At 40.9% G+C, this 27097-nt stretch overlaps 1 protein-coding gene across 3 annotated transcripts; it reads left to right on the top strand.

The window, feature by feature from the left end:
- The first annotated feature begins 221 nt into the window (after window positions 1-221).
- Window positions 222-21908, top strand: SHISA5 (shisa family member 5). Of its 3 annotated transcripts, XM_075513713.1 has the most exons (6): window positions 247-405; window positions 2486-2654; window positions 3014-3088; window positions 17035-17150; window positions 18253-18471; window positions 20420-21908. In XM_075513713.1, exons 1-6 carry the CDS (start codon window positions 342-344, stop codon window positions 20497-20499), a joined length of 723 nt encoding a protein of 240 aa, XP_075369828.1. In that variant the 5' UTR covers window positions 247-341; the 3' UTR covers window positions 20500-21908. The 3 variants fall into 3 exon arrangements, with proteins under 3 accessions (XP_075369829.1, XP_075369828.1, XP_075369830.1); XM_075513714.1 differs by lacking the exon at window positions 3014-3088 and having other exon boundaries at window positions 222-405; XM_075513715.1 differs by lacking the exons at window positions 247-405; window positions 2486-2654; window positions 3014-3088 and adding an exon at window positions 3887-3923.
- The last annotated feature ends 5189 nt before the right edge of the window (window positions 21909-27097 follow it).

Raw genomic sequence — 27097 nt, 5'->3', positions numbered from 1 at the left:
GTAAAAAGGATTTCGTGGCTTCTACTGCAAGAAGGAAGTCCTCAGCAGCAGGCCCAAACCCCGCACCCCGGGCTCAGCCCCCTCTACCCAGGACGACACTCCACACCGCTCACCGGGAGGAGCCACCGCCCGCCCAGCGCTTTCCCGCTCTTTCTGTGCGTGAGGCGGCCCCGCCCGGCGCTCCGTGCGCCGCCCCGCCCCTCCCTTCCCCGCCCCTCCGGCCGCCGCCCCGCCCGCTGCTGCTACCGCGGCCGCGCGGCGGCGCCCCGGGAGTGCCGGAGTCCCGGCGGAGCGCCCAGACCTCGCCCGCCCGCCCGCCCGCGGGAGAAGCGGCGGTGCTCATGGCGACGTGGCGGGGTGGCCTCGGCCTCGGCCTCGGTCTCCTCTGCCTGCTGCCGGCGACCGGTGAGCGCGGGGCGGCGGCTGAGGGGCGGGGGGTGCCGGGTGCTGCGAGCGGGGGGGCCTCCTCCCTCAAGGGGGGTTGGCGGGCTCCGGCGTCTCTTTCTGAGGCGGCCTCGGGGGCTCCTGCTGCGGCCGGGGCTGCGTCCCCCGCGGAGGCCCTGCCGAAGCCCCCGGCACGGGGGAGCCCCTGGCTTCGAGCAGAGACCCCTCAGCTCAGCCGCCCCAGCGGCGGCGGACGCGTCCAGCGAGGGCCGGCGCTGGGGCCGGGGCGGGTGGGTTTGGGGCCCTCATGTGGGCGGGGCGCCCCAAACCCACGCGGCCCGGCCCCAGTGCGGGCAGGAGATACCCACGCCTGAACAGCGGTTTTGGTGCGAATTGCGTTCACTGAGAGAAAAGTTATGCTGGAAGTGAGGTAGGTTTGTGTTGATACCGGTGTGCGTTGCTAGACAGCAGCAGTTAGTGCCCCAGTAATGGCTGCGTGGACCCACCTCATGAATACTGTCCAGTGGTAAACCTAAGGTAAGACTATTGAGGGAGAAACGACGTACCACAAAGTGGCTGCCGGTCACTCTTGATGCTTCCCATTAAAAGCCTTTAAAAGACACGGTAGGTTTTAGCCTTTAAAATTTAAAGACACAGTGAATTTTAAAGTTTATAAAATGTAAAGACACAGTAAGTTAAAAGACACCATAAATTTTAGCCTTTTAGGGCAAGATAATATAATTACGTAGGTGTTAAGTGAGGATATTGCATAAACAGTACTGTTTATATAAACTTTTTTGATAATTGAGTTCATACATAGCTATCAGATGCTAACATTGATAACTGGGGTTTCTTCAGCAGCCCTGTCTGTAACTATCTTGTTATTGTGCTTAAAGGATGGAGCCTGTGGTCTTCCCCAGCTTTGTCATGTGATGAGAAAAAGCAGATGTGATCATAGGACTTAATCAGGTGAAGTCTCAGAAAAGGAGAAGTGCTCTTGATATTGTATGCATCAGTGGCGTCACTTTATCTGATGGGTCAAATTCTGCACAGATGTGTAGGAAAGGTGAATGTGATCTTTAGTGGACATGCAAGAGGACATTTAACTTGGTCTGAGTAGTAAAGGATCACGGTTTGTCTGAGGGCTGAGCTAAAGCATGGCTGAAATGGTCAGAGGAATAGAAACCAGCTGACTGCAGCATTTATCACTGAAAGTTATAATGATACTCTTGCTAAAGATTCTTCTTGGGAAATGCTTTTTGCTTAAGCTTTGAGAAGTCTTTTTATGTGACAGTTGGAAGCTTTTAATGTGCGGTTCTTACATTGCAGTTGTTCAGGCTTGAGGGGGCAGAGAGAGAGAAAACAGCCAGTTAAGGAATGTATCAGCCCAATGCAATACAATGCTGAAAAGCATGGGATGTCCTCTTAAGAACATCCTATGACATGAATATCTCTGTTTCCTTACCGTTGTAGCTGCAGCAGTTGACGCTTGCAGTGGGAAGACGCCACTTGACTGATTTTAGTCCTAGTCCTAGTTTTGTGACATCTCTGTTTTATGTCATGGATTAACAGGATTAGGATTTTCCATGAAGTAAACAAAGCAACAGGTAGAAACAACCAAGTCACATGGAAATCCAAATCTACAGTGAATGTAGTTGTGTTGCATCTTTTGCATGAAGTCAAATATCTAGGAAAATTTAACATGTTCTTCTAACTGGTCTTAGGGCCTGTGTGGGATTTTTAATGTATCTGGCTAGTCATGTTGCTTTTTGAGTCTTCACAGTCATTTGGTAGCTACTAGCAGGTGTAGTGAAGAGAGTAGCACCAGACAGAGCATCTCATAAGTGTATTTGCACGCAGTTTAGTTCTTTATGTATGTGTAAACAGTTGGGAAGAGCTACTTGACGAAGACGAGATACTTTGTGTGCAAGGAAAGTATTTGTCTTTGCTATACTCTAAAGGAAATAATTGATTTCTAAAACCTAACCAAAATACTTGAACCGTATTTAAATGTTAACCTCGGTGAGATGGTCAGTTTGAGAAAGAGACTTTATATGATTATTTCTTTAGTTACTAACTACTGGATTTTAACTTTTTTCAGTTTTGGGTGAGGATTGTCAGGCGTATATTGATCATCATGGCAAGGCACAACCTGCAAAATCCTGTCCCAACTTCTGCTGTGGAGATTGCGTGCATCGATACTGTTGCTCTAACGCATTCTTAAAATTTGATGAAGAACGACAATTTGAGTGTAATCTGCTTGATGGAAGGTATGAGGCAAACTGAGTGTATACAGCAGGTTATAATTCTGTCATCAAATGACAAAAATACACAGTTTAATGGTTAAAAACTTACAAAGGGACCTTTCAGCTCTGTATCTGGCTCTGTTAGAGATATACGTTAATGCATGTAACTTATCTGTAAAATGGGAACAATGAGGTGGACCAACTGATGCATGAACCGGTGAGCATTTTCAAACACTTTTACCCTATTTAATTTTTCTTTGAGGATGACAAAATTAATCTCTCTCTCTTTTTAGTGTACATGGCCTTTCATAAGCATTTGGAACTTAGCCAGGTACTTGACTAAGTTGTAAATTCCATTTTTGAAATGAATTCTGTTAATACAGGTTCTCTGACTCAAGCAACATAAATTACAGGCAGTTTTTTTCGGACTCTGATGATTACATTTCTTCTGGCCCTAGGTAAGCCATACAAAGTCTCAGCTTTTAAGATGATATTTATTGACATGTTCTTCATTGTGTAATCAATCCGTGTCGGTAGAAAATGGAAATAGAAATACTGATTTGTGTGTTAAGAACGTGGAGCGCTCAAACTCACGTACATGTCAGAATGTTTGAAGAAGCAGAGATGTGAGGAGGAGGTTAGGTTGTGCTGCTTAGACCGTAACGATCGCTGTACGTGACAGTCCATACCCTTGTTACTGAACGGGAGGTTGTCCTCTAAAGCATTAGCACACTTGCTCTGTGCTCTTCGATGCTCACAGGTTAGGGCTGTAGTGGCTCAGTAGGAGAAGCTGCTTTGGTTTGAAATATCTCCTTGCTTTTTAGCATCTTTTGCACTTAGTTTCTACCAATATTTCTTGTTCTATTTCAGTCTCGGGCAAAATAAGTTCATTTTAAGTCTATGCATTATATTGGTGGTTACAAGAGTCCCGCTGTAAAACGTGCCTATTTTTCATAGCATGGAAGACTACAAGGAGAGGACAGGGGTAGTTCATGAGCTATGAGTAGCTGATGCATCTGCATAAGTTGAATAATTAATACATCGGGGGTCAGGGGGCCCGAGCTCCGGGCGGAGCGGTAACGCCACAGGCGGGGGCAGGCCGCAGCCCGGCCGGCGGGGGGCGCTCAGGCCTGCACGCGCGGCGAGGGCGCCGCCGCGCGCTCCCGCGGAAGGTGCGCGGCAGCCCTGGGCGTGGCTGCGGCGCCCTTTAAGGGGGCGGGGCGAGCGCCGTGACGTGAGCGGCGGCGGCGGCGGCGGCGGGGCCGGGGGGCGAGCGGCGGCGGCGAGCATGGGGTAAGCGGGCGCGGCGGGCGGGGGGGCTTGCCGTGCCGCGGCAGGAGCGTGCCTCCCGCACCGGAGCAACCCTTGTGCGCGGAGTCGGTAGCCTTTAGCGGGCGGGGCGGTGTAAGCGGCATCGCCCCCGCCTCCTGGGAGTGGCACGGTGCGGCGGATACTCGGGGCCGTGCTCGTTCTCTGACACAGCTGAGTGGAGCACCCCGCGTTGTATAACCTATCGGTACATCTTTCTGCATTCTGTACGCGGTAGGGAGGGAGCCTCGCTAGAGGCGCCGAATGGTAGCGCTGCCGTGGTACACGCCAGGACATCGATGTGGAGAGGGTAAATGAATGTCTTGGATCCTTGGTCTCTTTTGACCCGATAGTCTTCCACAAGGAAAGGGTTGATACAACCAATATTTTGGAGCGGGGGTGCCCCTTCTTCTCTGCTAGGCTGACAGAGCTGTCTTGCGTATCTTCAAATGCGTGGTTCGAGTACAGCAGGTGTGAGCCTCATCTGGCGATCAGCGTTCACTCTTGATGCATTTTTAGTAGAAAGATATGAAAAAACCCTTCCATTTGCCATCTCTAGGGCTGCAGAGGTATTGAATCTGCTGGAGTAATAAAGGTTAAATATAAAGAATGTAATAAATACATTTTTTTTCCGTGCCAGCAAGCATAGTTATTAAAAAGCACAGAAAAGGAAAGAATATAGTATTTTAAAAAACAAACGAACAAAACAAAAAAACCCCTGCACAATTGTTAAAGGAATTACCAAGGCCCACAGTCCACAGAGGGGCATTTGTAAATTACAGAAAACATTTAGGAAGTAGCAGCTAAGTTGCTTTAATTATCTTTATTTTCAGCTATGGAATGTCTAAAAAGAGAGACTCATTGATGTCGCACTTGAGAAAATGGGTCATTAGCGATTTCTCTTTTTCCTTTCGGTTACATTACAGTTATGAAAAATTAATGTGTTGTGCAAAGGCCTAGCCTTAACATCAAACTTACTTTCGGGTTAGGTAATTTTAATAGAAAGATGGTAATTATTCACAGAAAAGCCACCCGGATGTGACTGCAGAGGAAAAACCACATCCCAGAACTTTCCAAAGTGACTAATGACTCCAGGTGTCCAGTTTAGGGTGTTTCAACATCGGGAATGAAAGCGAGTAGGACTTTCTGTGACTGTAGTCACTGGGACACCAATTAGGCTTCTGTTTCATTACAGACTTTGCCCAGGTTTTTGTGTGGTGTGTGTTGGGGTTTTTGGGTTGGTTTTGTTTGGGGGCGGGGGTGTTGGTTTGGTTTTTTTGTTTTTTTTTGTTTTTTTTAACCAAGCAGTAAACTGTATTCCTTCTGAAAGAGTAGTCTCTGGTTTCTGCCTGCAAGGTATACTCCACCCTCTTGCTCCATGCCAATTTCTTCTTTTAAAAGGCAAATTTTACGTTGTTTCTTGATGACTATGTTTATTTAATACTTTACTGTGTGGAGAGGAGGGCTGATGTCAGTTGAGATATTTCTTTGTATCTCCCAGCAAGAAGAGGATAGTCTGTGAGCAGTTTGTAACAGGAGGAGAGGCAACAAAGGGCAACTTCCTTTAGTGCCCTGTTCTTTCTCATGAGTTGCAAATACCACCTTTGACACTGCCCTTCAAAAGGAGGAGGTGATGGTTTCCTGGCATTAAGGGTCAGAAAGCGTTTAGTTCCTCATTCTTGCATCGGGCTTATTCCTAGATCAAGTCACTGCTCTGGCACACTGCTCATAAATCCTGGCTTTTTAAGAGAGTTTCACCTCTCTGAGGACTTGTCACAAACTGTATGTGGACTTGCCACAGGGCTGACTGAGCTGGGGCGTCTCTTCTCCCTGCTTGGAAAACCTGCCACAATTATGCTCTAATTCTATGGGGCAGCGTTAGGGAAGGGTTAGTAGTGGTATGTATGTTCTTCCTTGTCTTGTCTAGCTGAGGAGTTTTTAGTTGGCTCGTGCTTTTGCTTTTTTTGCTGTGTTTATTCTGAGGTCTTCTGCAGAAGTGCAAGCAAAGCACCAGTTTTTTAGTAGGTTTCTTTTTATTAGCATACTTTGATGTTAATAACTTTCAGTATTTAGTATTGAATATCAAGTGCTGTTGAGGCAGGGTTGCAAGGCACTTTGGGCAACCCTATTAAGTGCAGTTCATGTCCTATAATCTTCTTTTGGACATTTTAAAGACAATAAATGACATTCCTTTTAAGCGTCTTAATAATGTACTTTCAAGTACTTGGGAGCATTGTGCTTCCCAGAACACTGCATTTGGAAGCAAATGTAAGCATTTTAGGAACAGCAGTTGTCATAATTTGCATTGGTAACATGGTTATTTAGCCTTGGTATGCCAATTTTCCAATAGTGACCCTTACTGGAAAAGGAAATTAGATGACTCACATCCACAATTCAACTAATTGTGAAATACTTGAGTGTTTAAGGAGGTGGAGCAATTCAGAACATCTGTATCAGTTACAGAAGAAAATTAAGTAGTTGGGGCAGCTGATGTCAGTCTTTCTAAATGGAAACAAAACTTCAAATTGTCTTTGTACACAGTTAATCGGACTCTTTCTGAATTAGTTTCTGCCTTGAAGCTACAGCAGATTGTGTAACAGATACAGTAATGCTTGAGAAAACGCTGTTCATCCTGATGTGATGAGAGGAGGGAGGCAGAATGAGAGTCTTCCTGGGAAGCCTCAGGTGGCAGAGACAGGACGGCCTTGTTAGACTGGGGATGCACTCATTTGGGTTTTGTCGTGGGCTGATCAATGTTTTGTCTTGGGACTTGGTTCTCCTTTTGTGAAATAGAGAAAATCCATGTCATTCTGCCTCCCTTTGATTGAAATGCAGCATCTGCAATGGTCTGCTGTGTGCATAAATTGGTAAAACTAGTCAATTTCTAACTGTGGAAGATGCGATTACCCTAATTTGCTGTCTCTCAATTTAGATGTTTATAAGCATATGCTTTCTCCATAGACAATTAAAAAATACTGTGGTGTTGAACTATATCCTATTTCTCCTTCTCCCCATCACTATCAGGGACTTTAGTTCAAACTTTATGGTGTATTTGAATGCTCTAGCATCTGTAATAGGTTGCCGATGATAAGAAAATAAATTAGGAAGATTATTAATTGGAAAAGAACTTCTAGAAATGTAAGCAGTCTCTAGTTAATGAGCAGAGGATTTCTTTTCCACTACTGGTCCTCAATATTTTCTGTAATAAATGAGTTAAACTGCATACAGAGCCCTTCCTGTAAGGCTTGCATTCAGACACAGGCTAATCTCACCAAGGACTGTAAGCTTCTTGTCTAGAAACAATTGAGATTTGGATTTGAAGCTATTTTAAAAAATCGTTCTATGCTTTTTCTAGGCACTGTTCTATGCCTGAAAAGTGAACACAAGCTTGCACAATTTGTAACTTGCATTACAGAGCGTTTGGTTTTGTATTCGCTGTATTCTCAGTGAAGAAGCTACTTAAAGCTGACAAAACAGTTGTGAGTTGCTGTTAATGATTTCTCAGCTGCCTGCTTCAGGCAGTGGGCTTAATGCTCGTGCAGGTTCATTTACTCTGAAACCAAGATGGAAGGAGAGATTGCAAAATGCTGTCCTGGCTCAAGAGGCAGATGTGCATGCCTGGGTTAGTGTGCTCTTCTAACTACAGAAGACAGTTTCATGGTAAAAACCAAGACAACCTGGCCTAAACATGCAAAGACACAGTAAGAGTAATCATTTGGATTGCATTCAGGAGTTCATTTTTTTGTGGATGTGTACTTCATTGACTGTATGTAGTTACTAGGGTAGAGTGTTCCCTCATCTAACTCTGTGAGCTTTGCTGTGGCTCTACACAGTGTAACTTTGAAAACAGTAAATTTTTAATATATAGGTTGACTCTGGAGAGAGCTTGTCAAAGCAGCCACAGGCAGAATAACCCTCCGAGAAGGGTGCTGTAGCCTGAGAAACAGAATCCTTCCTGAAAACATGGTTAAAAGACCATGATTGTTATTTGGTAGGACCTGTGAAAGTTTGAGCATGTGGGTTCTGAAGCTAGCTCCAACTCTGCCGTTTCATATACATCCGCCATGGCCTGAGGTGTAGCCAGATGTATTTGCGATAGATTGTGTTGTAGATGTATTATGGGAGGAGGAGAATAGATGCATTGTTACGGGAGGAGGAGAATGTCCTTAAATTGCCTAGCGTTTTAAAACTGCAGTTGTAGTGTCTTCTGTGAAATGAACAAATTAGTTCAATTTCAGGAAATTTGCAATTGTGCAAAGATTGGTCTTTTGACAAAGTCTATTTTTATTAAAAACATTTTGTACCATTCATTTTTAATGTGATAGTCCTCTCCATGTTTGCTAGCGTGATCTCTGGCTCTGAATTCCACTGAGAGGTAAACTTAAAAACCTCTATTTTTTTAAGTTATGGAAGGAACCAGTCATCAAAGTAACTTTTGTGACTTTTTTTATGAAGGTCTTGTTAATGATGCATACCATTTAAAAGGAGAAGTAGTGGTCAGCCAGATGTGACGTCTGCTGCAGAGGTCTGTTCTTATTTGTGCAGTGATAGATTTTCCTTGATGATCCTCATTGTGCTGGATGAGTAATACTTCTCCCAAAGAGAGGGAGAGGGAGGCAGCATGTCAGTTCATAGTAGTGTAAGATAATTAATTTACCTAATTTAAACTTTGCTCCTGCCTGAACAGAGTGTTTCTAACTTTTATATATGTGATGACATATGACTAATGTGGGTAGAGAAAAAGGTGCGTTTCATGTAAGAGCTGGGTTATATGGTAAGCAAAGCTGGTGGGTGTAACCTAGTCTAAACTTCCTTTGATTGCAGTTTCAGTGTTTTTGGCAAGTCATACAGCGGCTTGCAATTTGCCAGAAAAAATCTTTTTTTTTTAAATGTTATTTAAAACTTTAACTCTTTAGCCAAGTTAGTTTCTAATTAGTTGCTTAAATCTGCTTTCTCAAATTAGTGTGATATTGGCAGTAGCAAATTCATAGTCTTGTAGTTGTTGTTTATGTGGGGAAAATTTTCTGTGGTACTTAATTTTTTGTTTCAGTTAAACTTGTTCTGTTAATTCAGTTAACCATTTCAGAAAAATCCTTCCCATTGTCTTTATGTTGGTCCCAAATTTTAGTTAGGGTGGAGGGTAACAGCTTGTATTGTTGAACTGGGACCCTAATGGTAGGAGGGGGACTGACTTACTTTGTTTGCCTTAAATATTTGTGCCTGTAATCAATCTACCTTCTCTTTTTGCCACTAAAGGAGCATTTTAAATTTATTTATCGTCTGTGGAAGCAAGTGATTTGTATTGTGTTTAAGGACAGTTTTTATGCTGAGGGTCCAATGGACTTGCCTGAAGTTGTCTTGTGACCTGCATGAAGCTGCGGTGTTAACTCTTGCACTGTTGATGAAAGACTTTAGTCCCTCTGAATGCAGCTCTGACTTTTCCCTTTCTTGTTACATGCATATTTTTAATGTGCCAGTTACCTATAGCAATTATTCTCAAATGTCTACGAAGTGTACGATAATAGATTTCCTGGGAAACTTCCCTGGAAAATTGTATTTTTAGTATGCATTACAAAGGAATTTATGTAAATAGACATATTTAGTACAAGTGGGCTGTTTATAGACCAAGAAGAGATGCTTGTATACATCTTCCATAATAACCTGTTGGATCCGGGTGTCGGATGTCTGAGTAAAACCACAAACTCCAGGAAGTTCCCTCCCTGCCACTTTCTCATATAGGCTGTTTAAGAACTTGTTGTGCTAAACCTGTTACATGTTACTTGAAAAAATAGAGAAGTTAGTGTCTTTTAAAAAAGTAGTACTTAACTGTACTTCTAGAAGCTCGTTGTGCATTATATTAAAGCTTATTATTTTGGGCTTAAAGCAACCCACATCAGCTTCCTATTTGAACAAATAAGAAAGACCCATTCACTACATATTTAGTGAACTTTTTCTCAGAAGACTCTTGCATTTTTTTTCAGCTGCACACTTCTGCAGTTGCAGGGCTTCTTGGCTTACCATGGCATTATTGTTTTTGCTTTAGTATTGGTTCCCATGCCAGAGCTGGTTTGGCTGATGCTAAGGGTCACTGGGCTGTGCTCAGCTGTGTAGGTTTGTCCTGACTTCAGGGACGTAGCTGAGGGTTGTTTAGACTGCAGGTAAGCAGAGGTGTCCCAGGGATTGTTTGGAGGGGCTCCTGCTGCAAACCTTCCTTCTTTAAGGGGGTACCCAGAAAGAACTATGGAAAGTTGTGATAAGCTTTAGTGGTTTTCAGTGGCAGTTAATCTGTGTCCATGCTAGAGCAGTTTAGCAGTTTACAGTTAGCGATGACTTGAGCTGGTACCACACTGATGGGTTAGCCAAAATGAGATGAAAGCATTTTCTCCACGTTAAGAAACTGTACGTGGGCAGGACCCTAGAAGGGACGCTCTCAAGTGCTAACTTGAGTTAACACTTGTCTGAAAGACCAATGCAGACATCATAGTTCCAATCCACACTTCACTGCATTGCATAGCTTCTAAGATGACTTAGCAGTTACTCAAGATTTCATAATTGTGAAACCATGCTATTCAGTCTGACTCTTAAGTTTCCTGTGGCCCACCGAAGGAATCACTGGGCCCTTGTTTCTTAGACACTTCTTGACCATGCAGAGATCTCGTTTTGGGGAGGCGGCCCCTAGGTAAAATGGCTGGAGCAGACCATGGCTGGCACCACTGATTAGTGTGATAGCACCCAGACTATGAGGCTTAACTATATGGTGTATATTTTGATTGTCCGCAGGGGCTGAAGCTCCTGTGGGCCAAAACCCAGCTGTGCTAAAACAGGCTGGTCAGTCTATCAAGTGTTAAAGTCATGCTAATGTTTTCCTGTGAGTATTAACCTCACAGAAGTTTGCTTTTTGTGTAATAGGAAATGTTTTTTTAGTCTCTAGCAAATTGGTTCTTATGTTTTGAATCCTCATGCTAAAATATTAAACTGAGGAAGTGTAGTGTTTGTAAAGTTGTAAAAACTAATCCCTCTGAAAAACTCTTGGGAAGTCATATTGCTTTATCTTTAAAAAGAAAAAAAAAGTTTGTCCTTTATTTTCCTGCTAAGCTTTGGAGGCAGTGTGTGGCATTGTATGGCTGTTACTAAAATGTTGGACTTAGGAAAGCATCTTAGTCTGGGGACTTGTTTGGTCATGCCCTGTACCTGAGTCAGTGCAAGTCAGGACATTTAGCATTCTGTTACATTTCTGGGAACTGTATCCTTTTCTGGAGCAGTAAAGAATGATATGCGTACACTCTTTTTTTTTTTTTTTTTTTAGACTTTTAGGAATGGCTTAAATTATCTTCTGAAGTCTTTCCAGACCACCCTGTGTTACAGCTGTAACTCAGTATTTGTAAATGTTTGTTTTTAAAACCAGCCATGCCTTTGAAAACGGCCCTGCCAACATGTTTCTTGCAGCATGCAACAAATCTTGGAATAGATTAAAACTTGCAAAATAAATAGGCTTAAACCAATTTTTCAGAACTAGGTGGTCTTGTGGTTGTTCATTTGGGTATTTTTTCTTTTTTAAAGACAAAAGTTGCAGTGTGTCCCATTGTCATGAATGCATAGATATGCAAAAACTTTTACAGCAGGGCTTGCAAGATGAAGCCAACTTATGTGATTCAAACTACTAAGGAGGTTTAAAAATATGTTGCTGGAATTGAAACTTGGATATTTTAAAAGGCCTTAAATACACTCAAAGCATTTTACATTTTTTTCCATTTGACAGTGTTTAAGATTGAGATCTCCAATATGAACAACTGCCTTGAGAATTAACTGCTACAAATAGTACTATTTAGATCCTAGGTTTGATTCTCACATTTTAGTATGTCCATTGCATCTCATTCAGTACCAAAAGGGGTAAAACAGGCACTAATCGCATAAATCCCTTTATGTGAACTGATACATATTTTGAATAATTAGACAACTTTAAAGGTAAGGTGAGTCTGTGAGGTATGCTCATTACACATACAATTTAGTGCTTTCCAAAGGTGAGAGAATAGTGGTAGAAGTGGAGTAAGGCAAGGAAGGAGAGAGGTGGTGGTAGAAAGGGCAGGGAGTAGTCTCTTCTTATTTACTTTCCCATGGATTTTATGAGAAGTTGCAGTTTATCATTGCTGCAGTAATACTGCTATTAGGTTTGGGTTTTTTCTCAATGTTGTTTTCTATTAGATTATTGGCAAAAGTTAGCTTTTATGTGAAGGGAAAGAAGGAGGAAATGGCAGTGAATGAGCTCTCAAGCTGTTTATAACAGCGTGTGCTTTATTTAGAGACTATGGTGTATATAATGTGGGAGTCTGGAAACCCGTGTTCAAACTGTGACGCCAGCAGAGCATTCTGATCTGGTGCTGTGGCCACCCTGATTTCTGCACTCTGACGTTTGTTTGCAGAATGCAGGGAGTAACGTGTGTTTTTTGGTTTGGTTTTTGTTTGATTTTGTTGGTTGGTTGGTTAACCATTCAGGGGAAGAATCTTTAAGCTACAATCCCTCATGTCTATTCTTTTTCATTTACATATAATGCTAACAGTTGGTAATTAAATTATCATTAAATGTGAATATATTTTTTCCAAATATTTTCAGAGTCCATTTAGACAGATTCATCAAGTGAAAGCAATTAAATGAAGCAATATTTTCGTTTAAGAAAGGAGTATAGGCTTTCTGGAGTTAGCAAGCTGCAAGAGAGTCTTTATACAGTATCTGGAATATCGTCTTCTGAAGCTTAGACAGTTCGCTGAGTAAAGTATTGTTGCCGTGAAAAGCCGAAATCAGGACTCAATAGTCGGGATGACTATTAAGCAGGTATTCCTTATTGCAGTGCTGGGCAGCACTGGGGATCGCTCCGCCACAAGTGCTCCGCCAGGTTAGCACAACGCATCAGTTCATATACAGAAAGATCATACATATTCATCAGATTTCCTGAAAAGGGCAGTCGTATGGTGATGAGTTCCCGGAATTCATTTACATAGTCCAAGCATGCGCAGTAAAATTAGGGTTAGGGTCTTTTCACCGTCCCAGTGGTCTTCCATAGTCTTCCTCACGTTGTCCGTTAGTTGAACTTTGGGCTTCCTTTGTCCATATATAGTCATTGAATTAGCTCATCAGTCCTTCGGCCTCGGAATGTTACAAGGGGGTCGATTTAAGCTAGTTCTTTGGTGCTTATCTTCGGCACAAACCTCCTGAGTTCCTGTTATCAGTGATTTAATTAGGAAGCCTAACGAGCTTGCTCAAGGCCTGTTTAGTCCTATCAGGTAAGAAGTTACAGGAAATGTCCTATCATCAACTCTGCTCAGCAGGTAACTAAAACTATCTTTGCAGGGGAAGAAAACAAAAGAGAACAAGGATGCAAGTGAAACTCACAGTAAGGTCTTAGTCAGGGATTTAACCCTTTCAGTATGCTGAGCACCATTCTGGCCTCACTTGAGTAACATCTTCTATTAGTGGTAGCCTTCCTGCACTTTTTTCAGTAGTTTTACTAGTGGGGTATTACTGAATGTTCAGGAAGAAGTGCTCAGGGCAGTACTCCTTGGGCAGTAAAAAGGACAGACATTATTACACTAAGGTAGTGCCTGACCATTCAGGTATTCCAGAAGAGTATTGCTAGTTTTGATTATCAATAGAAATTGTTAGAAAAAAATTAGTTTTGAAGAGCTTCAGTGTTGAAAGAGGGTGTTGATGCTGCGAGTTGCAAGTTCATAGCACATACTGTTTTGTTTTCTGTAAATGTCACGCTACCTTCTGCTGTTTCAAGACATTAGGCTGTGTGAGCCCAAGCACTGGCAGGAAAACGATGCTTCTGCTGTGAAGTAGGTGATAAAAATGCCTACAGTAATCCAGTTGTGTACGCTCCTTAGAAAACTCTGGGAAGAACTAACTCCTGTCTGTTATTTCACTCACTGGGTTGTTTCTGAAGGCTTATAATTTTGGTCTGTAGTAATCACACAGTATTTCAGTGGGTAGAACTGAATCACAGTGTTTACACACACAAACACAGAACCGCACTCTAAAGTGTATGCACCTGGCATGCCTGTACTTTAAATATGTGTCTCCATTTAGCTCTTTAAAAGATGTATGCAAAATGTCATCATGCTGTGGTGGTGTCATTTTAGCAAAGATGCAGACAAATGATGAAAATGCACAGGGTGTCTCTAACAACTTGGTGAAAATAAGGATGTGGCAGGGTTTTATTCCCTGAGCTTTGCTTTTGTCACTTGCCTTATTAGAGGTAGTAAATACGCAATGAGATACGTGCTTCGGTGAGCAGAAAACTTTATTAAAAAACAGTAAATGGAGTCCATGCTTCAAACTGACTAATGTTTATCTGTTGGTGGCCAGCTTGGCTGTAGATGGTCTTGTGCTGTTTTCTCTCTTGTCATATCAGAACTGAATTTGGTTGTGAAAGATAAGGGCTCTCTGCCAGTTTCCTGCTGTGTTTATTTATGATGAGTAGATGTTTCTCCACTTTGTCTGTTTTCTCCATTTCTCAGGTTTCTTTGATTTTGCCCAGCCTTTGCTAAAGTTCAAAGAGGTGCATTGTCTGTAGAAGTGAAGAATTTTAGTTGTCTTTATCAGGTCTAATCTTTTTCCTTGAGACAAGAATTTCTTTCCTTAGCATAGTTCACTAGCAAAAACGGATTTTTTTTCCTTCTTTACTGGGGAAAAAGCCCGAGGAGGAACCTAGAAGACTCTTTCCCTTTGTTGTCTCTGCTAATGTCGCTTGGTAATAATTGTGTGTAATGGAAATGTTAACTTCCCTAGTGAGAGAGCTTTCTCAGGGTTGATACAGAAGTGGGAACAAGAGCAAGGAAAACGCTGTTGGCACTCCACAAGTAGCAGTAATTGTAGTTAGCGTCTGTCGTCCTGCAGTTTCTAGAGCTGGCCGTAGACACAGACATTCGTGCTGTTTCTTGTGAACATTGCAATCAAGATGGTTAAGTCTAATGTATTAATCCATTGTGCACACTTCTCTCTCTTTCTTCTCCAGTGTATATATGAATTTATATAATGAGTATAACTTGAGCTATGTTTGCTGTTGGCCTCATGGACCCGAGGCAGCCTGTGTTTCAGGATCTGGTATCATTAGGCATGTTTATCAACACCACCACCCCACCACCACCCCCATTTCATTTGTATCTTCCTTTTTATACCAAGCTTGAAAGAAATGGCATTTTTGGATGGAGATGAGCTGGCTGTGAACTTACTGTGCTGAAGTGAAACTAATGCTCATGAGGATGGGGGAAGCACTTAAAAGTGGCATGATTAGGAATGTGTTTGCATGTGCAAGTCAGCATATGAAAAACATTCTGTAAAGGTGCAAGTAAACGTGACAAAGCATGCATACATCTTTACATTTTGCAGCTGTATTGCAATCATCTGTTTGCTTTCCTGGCAGTGTTTTGGACGTGACTTCTGTGACTTCAGTAGTTTGCAGCAGTTCCTGCTTCCTGTTTTACATGTAAATGCTTACGTGCAGTGACCGTCAGCAATCCACAGTATTAGATTTAGTACTTGAAGAGTAAAATCCATAGTGTTATATTTAGTACTTCAGAAAATTAGTGCACAAGTTAGATAGATAAAATTGTTGCTCAGATTCTTGAAAGAGATTTTACCCAAGCTTTTTCTTACAGCTGTTGCAGAAACAGAATAAAATTGGTGGAACCTCTCTTAGGGGAAAAAAATGCATTTTAAATTGAACCTCTTTTATTTGTCAATGCTTATATTCAGTGTCCAGCTTACTGAGGGTTAAGTTGCTCTAGAAGACTGAGGTGAGGTCTTCCAAATTTGGGCTAGGGATAGAGTGCTTTGCATTTTTTTTGTCACTGATTTAACCTTCCAGTGTCGTCAGTACTCAAAAACAATTTTCACATTTGATGGCTGTTTGGTAGCCAAGCGAAAATTGCTGGAGGTTCTGGAGATGTGTCATTTTGTTTAAAGCTGTTAACAGGAAACTGAGCAGGAAAAAAAACTAGAGAGTTCTGTAGCCAAAATCTCTACGAAGAAGCAAAAACAGGATGGATATAAAATCAGCTCTCTACTCGTTATTTTAGAGCTTGTTGTTCATTAAAACTGACTTCCTGCAATTGTTCCCAAAACTGATGCATGGTGCATTTCTTAAGAAATAAAAATGCTGGAGACTTTGGCTTCTATGGAAGAAGGTCTTTATTGATTTCAGACAGTAGGAAATAGATCATGTAAATTAACACTTAAAAGGGAATTGTCACTAGGCATTTAATGCTTTACAGTGTTACTTTTTCTTCCCTGTGTGGTAAACAGAAGTTATAAACGGTCATCTCTGGAAGCTTTACGTCTGCCTCCATCATTTGGTACTCATCACAGAGGTTAAAGCTGATGTAATCTTTGGCCTTTCTGTACTAGTACCAGGTTTTGGTGGTTTAGGCAGTGTTTCTGTCTCCCATAACATAGCATAACATACTTGCCATTGCAGTAAAGTTGGCAGAATTTCATATCTTCCAAATCATGTGAAACGTGGCTTCTAAAACAACTGTTTACAAATGCCACGGAACCTGCCAAGAATCTGCAGCGTGGAGAGGTCTGCTCAGTATGGAGATTGTCTCAAGATTGGGCCTGGGAGGTCTTATGAATGTGCAAAGAACTTGCTGTCATCCTGAAGTCTGGGGTGCTTCATTTCAGGCATACCTACCTGTGTGTTCAGAGCAGTCAAGTAATGCTTGGAAAATTGAATCATCAAACTAGTGATTTTGAAACCTTACTGCTGTAACCTTTTGGAATACATAAAGGGACACACAGTTGCACTAAAATAACAAGAATCACAGTCCTGCTAAAATGAGAGGGATCAAAGACTCGTGTTGGGTCCTTTTCATGTACAGGAGAGCGTGCCCCTTGATCGGGTTTGGTCAGCTTCCACTGATGTAGGAGACCTGACCTCATGTAGCACTGCATTTGACAGTTTTTTCTTATTCAAGTGCATGAAGTAGTAAGAGTACCAGATTGGAGGAGGAGCAATGTGTTTGCTACAGAAGGTTAGGTTAAAGAGTAATACATTTGTGTGAAAGACTCTTACTACTTCTGGTGGTATCTTTCTTGCAGTTTTGGAACCCTTATTGCGATTGGAGTTACTGTTTGTGCAGTGATTATAATTACTATTATTCTGTGCCTCACCTGTTCATGTTGCTGTTTGTATAAAGCATGTCGAAGACCACGGCGTAAGTACCTGTATATTTATTTTCTTTTTCACATCTTTGAACAAGACTTCCGCCCCACCCCCACCCCACCTCCCCCACCCCACCTCCCCCACCCCGAAAATTGTGTTCCTGTAGAAGGTGAAAATAATCTTGCCTTACCTCTCTGCTACAAAAGTTGCAATACCTAAACGTTAAAAATAAGTATTTAAGCTGCTTCAGAATGTGAAGTTGCAGAGAGATGTTTTGGAATATTTTCTAAGCATTTAGAAGTTCTCTTTCCCTACTCCCCCAGTGTGTGGATTTGGGGTGTGTGTGTGTGTGTGTTTTTTTTTTTTTCTTTCGGTTTAGGTAACCAGGGAATAGAATGAAATTTTAAATTTTTCCCAGTCTCTTAAAAATATACCTGAAAAATACACCAAAGGTCCAGGACTGCAACAGTGCAATCTTGAGAAAAGTCTATAATTGTAGCATAAAGAGGAAGGAGATCTTGAAAACAAATTATTGCAGTTTATTAGAAAGTGTTAACACTCCCTTATTCCAATAAGAGATAGGAACTAATGATCCAACGTCAGCTCCTGCAAAAATTGATTACTTAATGTGTATTTGCCTTTCTGACTGTTATTTAGAGAAAGACGTACTAACACATGGATGTATTGGTGTGTAGACAACATACAAAAGGAAACTCATTTGGGCAATCGTGGTAGGAAGCTCTTTACCTAATAAAGGAGATCTTTATCACCTTAATCCTTAAAAGCAGATAACATTTAAAAATGAGCCGTTTTTCCAGTCTCATACGGAATGATAGATAACTTGGCTGCAGGGTTGAGTTCCTGGTTTTTGAAGAATCCAAGAAAAAATTTCTTTGCTCTTTGTGGTTGAGAGACAAGGAGATAACTTGGCTGCTGTCCCAGTGTGTGCAGGCTCTCGTTACCACTGAGATCAATGGAAGGATATTTAGAGTATACATTTCTAAATCTTTCGTGGGACTTTGAAATGAAATTACCCAGATTTTGAAGTGAGAAGTTGATCTTGAGAGAATGGTTTTTACATTGCTGTTGTTGGCTGTCCCAGGTGATGTTCTAGAACTACCAGCACTAACCATATTCCTTTTGCTTGTTTGTAGCTGTTGTGACCACCACTACTTCCACTACAGTAGTTCATGCTCCCTATCCCCAACAACAGGGAGTGCCACCCAACTACCCAGTAGCCCCGTATCAAGGATATCAGCCTGTGGCTATCCAGCCACAACCGGGAATGCCGGCAGCACCATATCCTGCACAGTATCCTCCCCCTTACCCCATGCAGCCGTCAGGACCCCCAGCTTACCATGAAACGGTGGCAGGTAAGGCAATGCTGAGTGTTTCTTCATTTCTTAAATAGCTAAAGAGACAGTTGCATTGGAGCCAATCTTATTTTATTTACATTTATTATTTTCTATGACTATATTAATATAAATGTAAACAAATTATGTAAAACTCAAGTGGTGGTGGATGCTGTAATTCACCCTTGCTGAACTTTACCCATCACCATTTCTATGTTAAGCATTGCAAGAGGAGATGTAGGTGGAGCTGTATTGGCAAAGTTTGGTGGTATGTAGACTATCAGTGGATCCAGTAGAATGTTTTACTAATTCAGTTGAAATTTCATATTAAAATCAAAGTCCGGTTAACATATGTGTTAACCAGTTGGGTGTTTCTACATACCCTTTCTAATCTAATATTTCCTAGATGTTTTAATCTATACACAGATGGCATTTTCTAGTAGTTCGTCGCTATGTTTATAGAATAACAAGTCTCTGATCAACTTCAGACAAGTTTGCTGATGACTAGCAGTTAGAATTATCAGAATCTTTTTTTCTTCTGCTTTCCTTCTTTCACAGCATTGTTTTCATGCAGCTTTGTTGTTGCTATTACTAATTCCCGCTTCTGCTGGTAATAGCTGTCCTCTGAACAATTGGCTCCCGTCTGTTCACAGAGGCCAAAACTAGGCTGTTATCTGTCCTAGGATCTTCAAGGCCTCTTACAAACCACACTGTTCATCCTTCTAAGTAACAAGCAAAGTATAGTCCTGAATAGTAGATAATGCCCTTAGAAAGTAACTCTTTCATGACAACTCAAATATAAAATATCTGTTCATGGTCTTAAGCATTTGTAAACCAGTTAGAACTTGTACATTAACAATGTGCAAACCAGACCTGCGTGTAAAAACACTGACTTGGCAGGCCTGTTGACTTTCTTTTTCTGTTGTAAACTCTGAAGAAGCCGTGGGTTTTATGGGATTACCCCAAAGTGCTTTGGCTTCATCTTTATCATGTGAGGGAACCAATAAACTAGTCATTTTGCTTCTCCTACTCTCTGGTTTCTCAAACTGTTGCTGGTTTGTTAGTTCTTAAAATTTTTTTTCCTGGGAAAATCTCAAAGCACTTTCCATGTTGCCAGCTGAGAATGCCTCAAAATGGGAGCTCTTTCCTTTATTTCTCTTGTCTATTAACCAAGGGGCAGTCTTTCAATTAGGTCACATGCAAGGGAGAGAATACCTGCTCTGTCGCACAGGAGCCAAACCCACTCACTTTACAAGATCAGCGAAAGATAACCACACTTATATGTTCCAGGGATCTGATCAGGTGCTGTGTTATTTGAACTAACTTGTGCTATTTGACAGACCTCAAAATGAAGATGCTGCTTGAGAGCAGCTTGTCTCAGAATACTAGAAAATAAGCGTGTCTTCTGAGTGATACACACCTTGTATACAAGTCAGACTTTTTAATATGCTCAGTAATGGTGGGATACGTTTTTCCCTTTTATTTTAATTTTTTAATTAACTCTGTGACACCAGGAGAGCATTTTCCCTGAAGGAATCCTAAGATGCTTTCTCTAGTCCTTTTTCTTTTGCACAGTGGTTTATTTTCACTTCTCGGCATACTATCAGGTATATCCTGTTGTTTGTGCATTTCTGACTTCCACTGGCTGTTTTTTTGGACGAGATCTGTTCCTTTTTTTTAGACTGTGTTCTCCCCTGAAGGCTAACCATGTGCTTGTGGCTGCCATAATACACATGTACACTCAAGCATCCAAAAAAAAAAAACCCCCACAAGAACAAAGGTTTTTGTGATCTTACTTTTGAAATGCAGATGCTTTATGGGTTAGCACAAACTGTTCTCAAGTCCAATTAAGATGCTAGATAAGTTGAACCTCTTAACCATGTGCTCAAAACAGAGGTTGCCATTATAGATGTAGAATTCAGAATGTAAATTTTACAAATCTGTGTTTTCTTGTGTTTTGCTTTTGCAGCTGGTGCTGGAGCACCTTACCCAATCAGCCAGCCCCCTTACAACCCTGCTTATGTGGATCCTCAGAAGCCCACCTATTGAAAAGATCTTCTACTATGCTTCTGCATACAAAACTTTTTAAAGTATAATTTGTGCTGTTTACACTGTGCAACTGTAGTATATTTTTCTGGAAGACAGCAATCTTTTGTCTCAGTAAAGTGAAAGTTAATTCAGTGTCTTTTTTTTTTTAAATGCTTCGAGTACGAGGAAGGAGTATTTTTCTTGCAGAAGTTGTTAATTTATACCTCAAGCAAATACAAAAAGATTTTGTTCTATATACAATGAGAAAAGCATGAAGAAGGAGTACTTCAGAAATAAGAACCACAATAACATTTGCTGTGCAATAATTTTGAAAGGAATGGTCTAGTATGAGCATTATCAAACACCCAAAGCTGTAGCAATCTTTTGCACAGTATTAAAACATAAAAACTTAGTCTCTAAGAAACTACCTGATATATGTTATGTATGTTCTGCCTGTTTTGAAGCTACTATTGTTAGGTAAGCTACAATGTAATACATTTCACTTACCATTCAAAAGGGAATTTTCCTTTTTTGAAACACATTTGCCTTCAGTAAGGGGTAGCAAACCACATTTAATTATCTTTGGACTAGTTGCATTTTTCTGTGCTAAATAACATGAGTTGATAATTTCCTTGTTTTCTTTTCCAATTTTAAGGTTTAAAAACTGTACCTTCATTGGGGGTTTTCTCAGGCCATTTTAATTTATAGCTAGAAATTAACAACAAAACCAAACTCTCTGCCACTTAGTAGAACAAATATATCAAAAGCTGAAAACCTGAGAATTCTTCATGAAAGTTATTGGACACATATTTGTTGTCCAAGTATTATTGGACAAGCTTACTTAATTCATATGTTGTTGATGAGTTTGGAAGAAAAATTAGCACCTTAATCATATGTTAAGCAGAAGTACCTGCCAGTGTTCAGTCCTGCCTCATCATAGGGAAGGAATTTATTTTACAGGAGAGATGGGATGTAAGAAATAGATTGGGGTTTTTAAATGCTTAGGGTTTGTCACTGTGTGTCTAGTGGGAACTGTAGATGGCAGGAATCTAGGAATGATAGATCTTTATAAACTCTGTGTTTGAATAATAATGTGCAGGGGGGATAAGAAATCCCAGCCCAACAAACACACAGTAGAGATTAAACCTCCCTTTTGTCTTCAACATTCCCATAAAGCTGAGAAGAGAATGAGAAGTCGGGGAAACGAAGAGTGGTAGGATTTGGTCACAGCGAGGTAATGTATTTTCAAGAAGGTAGTGCTTGCAGTCATGAAACATCTTGAGACATCCTTATGACTATTACCACTGTTTGCAAGGCTTTCGGCTCTATACACCTTGTATTGATCAAACGAATCATGATTTTTTTGGTGTCCTCTACAATTCTGTCTTTTTTAACATTGAAACACAATTTGTTATTCCTCAGTAGAGCTTTGTTATTCCTCAGTAGAGCTATCTAGTCTGTTGTATGTATCGCTGTGACAGAATTAGTGAAATAATTTTGACATATCTCATACACTGATTTTACTTTTTTAGAGAGGCCATTAAGCCACTTGTCCTGTGATTCTACATTTAGGGTATATTACTGTTTGAAAAACATTGATGGTGGCATTGTTTTACCTCATATGATGGATGGAAACTGCTGCTGTCAAAGGCAGCCTTATTTATCTTCCTAATTTTTGAGTCTATTTTTAGGTTATTCCAATTCTTTTTTCAAGAAAGTCTTCAGGGCATTTCAGAAGAAACTTGTAGAAAGTTTTTAGCATTGGGATTCATGACAACCTATGCCCTTCTGTTACACCTGTTTCAGAATGTTGAAGTTAATAGCATGGAATGGTGCCAAGAGGCGCTCACAGCGCACGCGTGTCCTGTATCTGTGTGTTCCTCCTCTTTCCTGCCTTGTAAGCCGAGAAATTGGGCAATGCTTCATTACACTGTTAGGAGTTATGTGAAAACAACCAAAAATTGACAGTGTCTCTGGTATGGAGGATGAAGTGTTTCCCTAGAAATCTGGAATTTTTATGTGTGGGAGGGCACTGAATAACTGCAGAAATAATTATCTCGCTATAGGTCCTACCCCTGTGTGTTTATTCATACAGAAGGAGGGCACAGACTATGCCAGCACCTTTGTTAGCCAGTTGCCTGGATGGAGTCTGGCTGGTGAGGTGCAGCCAGCGAACACAGCTGCCGTGCAGCTCTTGGAGCACAGGTACAGCGTTCTAGTGTTGGGCTTCATGAGGTTGTTACTCTGCACCGCTCTTCCTTTCCTCCATCTGATGTGACAAAGCATACAGTTTATGCCAGTGTTAGTAGGGTTATGTTTTGGTTATGAAAAGAAAATCTGCAATTTCATGAGAAGTTGGCTCAGTCATCTGCCATCATCCCTAAGGAAAAGATTGTAGGAACGTGAAGTGGCAACAATAACAGAGGTCCCCAAATCTGAAGTTTTGGTGTAGATGTTGTACAGACCAAATAAATTGCCCTGAACACCACTGTATGTGGAGCAGTGGGATGAGATGAGGGATAGGGTTAAGGAGCCTGAAAATTTACACCTTTCCTTCAGCGAACATATGCTAATGATAACTATATATACAAGTGAAGAGATGAATCATGAATATACAAGGAACTACTTTAGTAGTAGTATTACTATTTCAGTTACAAAACTTGTTGAAAGAAGAGAAAATGGTCCACTTACTTCATAATTGGAGTACTTAACCAGATCTTTTCTTACTGTTAGTGTATTAATCATCATTAACAATAAGACGTAGGACCAAATTTTATTTAGTTGTTGGCATGCAATCTGTTGAAACTTGTTTTCATATAGTTAAGAGAAATGGGATGGTTATAGAAAAGATGGAGGAGTTGATCCATAAACTTTTAGTTTGAGCGCTGCTGATCTGTCAGTCCAAGTAGCTATTGCCTTCACGTCAAACTAGTTACCCACAGTGCTGTAGGGGAGGGGGAACAGAATTAAAATTTTAAATGTTGAAAGAGTATATGTTAAATTTTTTTAATTCTGTAAGTGCCTTTGTTTCAGAAATGTTTTGTGAAATTAAATACAGTAGAATATTCTGTTGTACTGAATTTACTAGATAATCATTGTTGATTTTTATTACATACTGTAACCTAGCTTTGTATGTTGTTTGTAGTTTAAATGTAAGTATTCAAAAGAAATGGCATAAACTCTATGCACCTTTGTAATAAATGCAGTGTTTGAAGTATATTCTATCAATTTTTTCTTAGCCTCAATTTGAGTGTTATTTAGGAGTGTATCTGCAAAGCTACATTTTACTTCATTGTGTTTGACAGCTCGTGTTACCAAGTGTACTTTAAGTCACCCTTGTATCATGAATATCACTTAGTAGTCGAGACTGAAGCCTAATCAAAATTACAGGTCACCACATAAAGCAAGGACAATATAAGCTCCTGAATGATATTCTGGCAGTAGGCTTCAAAGCTAATCTAAAAGGATTGCTTCTAAGGCCTTGTCTAGCCTAAGGAGTAAATTAAATGCATGAAGTTTGAATGCATTAGCTAACTAATCCCAAGACATTTGAAAAGTCTAGTGTAGACAAGATGGTAGACTTCAAAGAAGTCTATAATTTGATTAAAGTTTAATATCTTCTCAACATGTATTTTGACTTGTGTGTTGAATATCATGCCTCATTTATCAACTTGACCGATTCAACATGTGGCAAGTGATGCTTTCTACTCCATGTGAAAACATTTTTGCTGATGTTTTTGTGTACTTTCAATAGTTTTGAAAAAAATGCTTTTGAAAGGTTGTATTCATGCCCCTGACTCATTAGTCTTTCACTTGAAAATATTTTCTTTGAACAGGTCAAGAATGCTTTTTATAAGACACCAAGTAGTACTGAATTGGTTGGGGGTGTTCAGTATATAATCATTATTACCTTGAATTGCCAGCTAAGTTTCCAATGTAGGATTTAAAAGAAGGGGGGGGAAACACAAACCAAAAAAACCCAACCCCACCCCACCACCACCACCCCCCTCCAACTTGTTCTGAAAGAGTTGTTCATCATGGAATTATCAGGTAGTTTTGTAATGTTACTTCTTCAATTTGTTGGAGTTTCAGCTGCAGGCTGATAATGTGTTGCAGGTGAAATGTAGATCATTTCACTTCGAATTTTGTTTCACATTTTCTCAACAGAATTTCTGTTAGTTAACTGGGGACAGCAGACAAAATGTATGCTCCTAAAAACCTGAATCTAGAAAACAAGTATAATTAAAGTTTGGGCTAGAAATTACACCAGGAAATTGCAGAGTTATTTCTGATGTTTTTTGTTGCCACTACTTTTTAGTTCATCTGTTTTTCTTTTCCCATGACTTTTTAGTAGGTGCATCTGTGCAATAAGGCTGAATTTGAGAAGCGACATGCAGAGAAGTCTCCTTCTGTTCAGAGAAAAGCTGTGTGCTGTCCCTTCTCTCTGCGCACAGGTCTGAGGAACAGGAGCTACTGTTTTATTTAAAACCTTCACATTTCCTTTAACAAGCACATAGGGTTTCAAAGGTACCTTCACCCTCTAAAATTGCAGCAAAACGTCATATAGGAGAGCAAACCGCTGAACTAAAAAGTTGGGAGCCTGGCGTTAGGTGAGGAGTACTGCTGGTGATGTTTTCGTAATGTTTAATCAAAGTTGTTTATGGTAGTGTGGATTTTTCCAGAACAAAACTTGGCATGCATCTTAAAACCCATGGAGGGTTGCATGGAGGAGCTGGACACAAAAGAGGGAAAAACTTTAGCAATTGTTGCAAAACAAGCAATTTTCTCTTCTTTTCATTCCCCCCCCCTCCCCCCCCAAGTATGGAAACTTAGTATCATACTTAGGCATGTATGATAACTTGCGAGGTTTGCTTTAGCCAGTGGTTTGGGGCCTATTTTTTTTTTTTCCCCCTCTGGTTGCTATTTGACCTCATCTACTTGTTAGTATAGCCTGCATGGCAGGAAACTGGTCAGATTTACAGCTTTTAAGTAAGCCATATAGGAGGGAAAAAAGGTATCTGAGTTAAACCTGCTGGAGGTGAGATAAAGCTTAAGAAAATAAGTTATTTTATCCCTTCAAGAGCTCAGGCATCTGTATTGATGGAGTAGCCTCTGCTTCACCTTTTTATGGTGGTCTCCACTAAGGGCGAGTTAGCCATGTTATAAAGGATGTCCTTCTGTTGTAAAGTGATTTCTTTAGGTTTGAGACACAACTAACTACGTTTGTCAATACTGGATAGCGAGGAAGCTCTGCCGGGTGCGGTGAGGCATGGGCCCTCTCCGGTTCCCCTGGGGCTGCAGTGTGCTGTGCGGGTTCGGAAGCGATGCCATTTCCATCTCAGTGCTATCCCTCCTCTCCTGCAAACCCACAGCTCGGGTTCCTGTTTCGCTTTTTGTTTCACTAGAGTGATGAACAGTTCAAGATACGTATAAATTAACCTCTGATATCCCATTTCCCTTACTGCAGTCAAAGTAACTTTTAAATCGGTTACTGGAGACTCTTCACTCTCGGGTGGATGATGGATAGTCAGTGATTCTACGAGTTGTAGAAAATAAGGTGTTACCTGTGCAAATTCCCTAAATATTTTAGTGAATGAAGCTTCATTTACTTTATCTCTTTAGCTACATAGCTTTAGTAGAAATAAACTGCTGTGTGTTAGAATCCATGCAGTACCTCAGGTCCTTGAATTGCCACAGGAAGATGCTTAGCAATGCAATGATGCCTCCTCCTGTGCTGTGACTCTTCAAGGGGTAGTGTCGGTAGATCTTAAAAATACAAGTCAGCAAGGTTATCATCCTCCTTTTTGCATAAAGTTGCCTGAGGAATGGGTAAGCTAGTAGGTGGTTGCTTTCTTCATCCAGCTCCTGCCTAGCTTTAGTCCTGTCTGCTTAGTTCATTGAGGAAAAAGCCAGCTATACTTAGCTCAGCTTTCAGCAAAGGGGAAACTCTAGTTGCCATCCCCATGGGCAAGAAAACAGATGGGTGGCTGCTGCTGACTGAGGAATGTGATAATCATGTATAGAACATGACTAGTGTTTTTTGTTGTTGCTCAATACTTCATTATTCAGTCCTGTGACTGTGCTTGATGCCAGACTGAATTCCTTTTCCCAGTTAATACAGAGGCACAGCTTATCTGTAACATGTTGGGAAGATGCGAACTGGCCTTGAAAAAAGAGCTGCTATGCTGTGAATTCTTCAGGGAGTGTCTGATGAGAACAGTCTGCATTGTTATTTTTAGGTCATGAAGATAGTAAACCAGTAGCCCCATATCTGTAAAAATGCTTCAGTTTTTTTCTAGGGATGATCAGCTGTTGCATACATGATTGGATCTCTTTAATCCCAAGAGAATGTAAAAAGAGAAGAATTACTGAAGGTCAGTACAATCTTGCAATAATCCTGACAAAAGATTGGTCACTGTAAATGACTTAAGTAATGAATTATGGCGGTTCTGTAAGTATACCTATGTCTGCCTTTTCTCTTCAGGAGTGCAGCCTCATTTTTCCTTAGGAGTGCGAACTTTCCAGTCACAGAAAACGCCTTCATTTTTAAAAGCTACAGTTTAATAATACCATGATGTTACTGTCACTTCTACTGGTGAAGGTGTAGGGTTTTGGGTTG

This window comes from Mycteria americana, chromosome 11 (assembly GCF_035582795.1).
Source record: "Mycteria americana isolate JAX WOST 10 ecotype Jacksonville Zoo and Gardens chromosome 11, USCA_MyAme_1.0, whole genome shotgun sequence".
Classification (NCBI taxonomy): Eukaryota; Metazoa; Chordata; class Aves; order Ciconiiformes; family Ciconiidae; genus Mycteria; species Mycteria americana.
The sequence above is the reverse complement of the archived record's forward strand: the minus strand, read 5'-3'. Positions and strand labels throughout refer to the sequence as shown.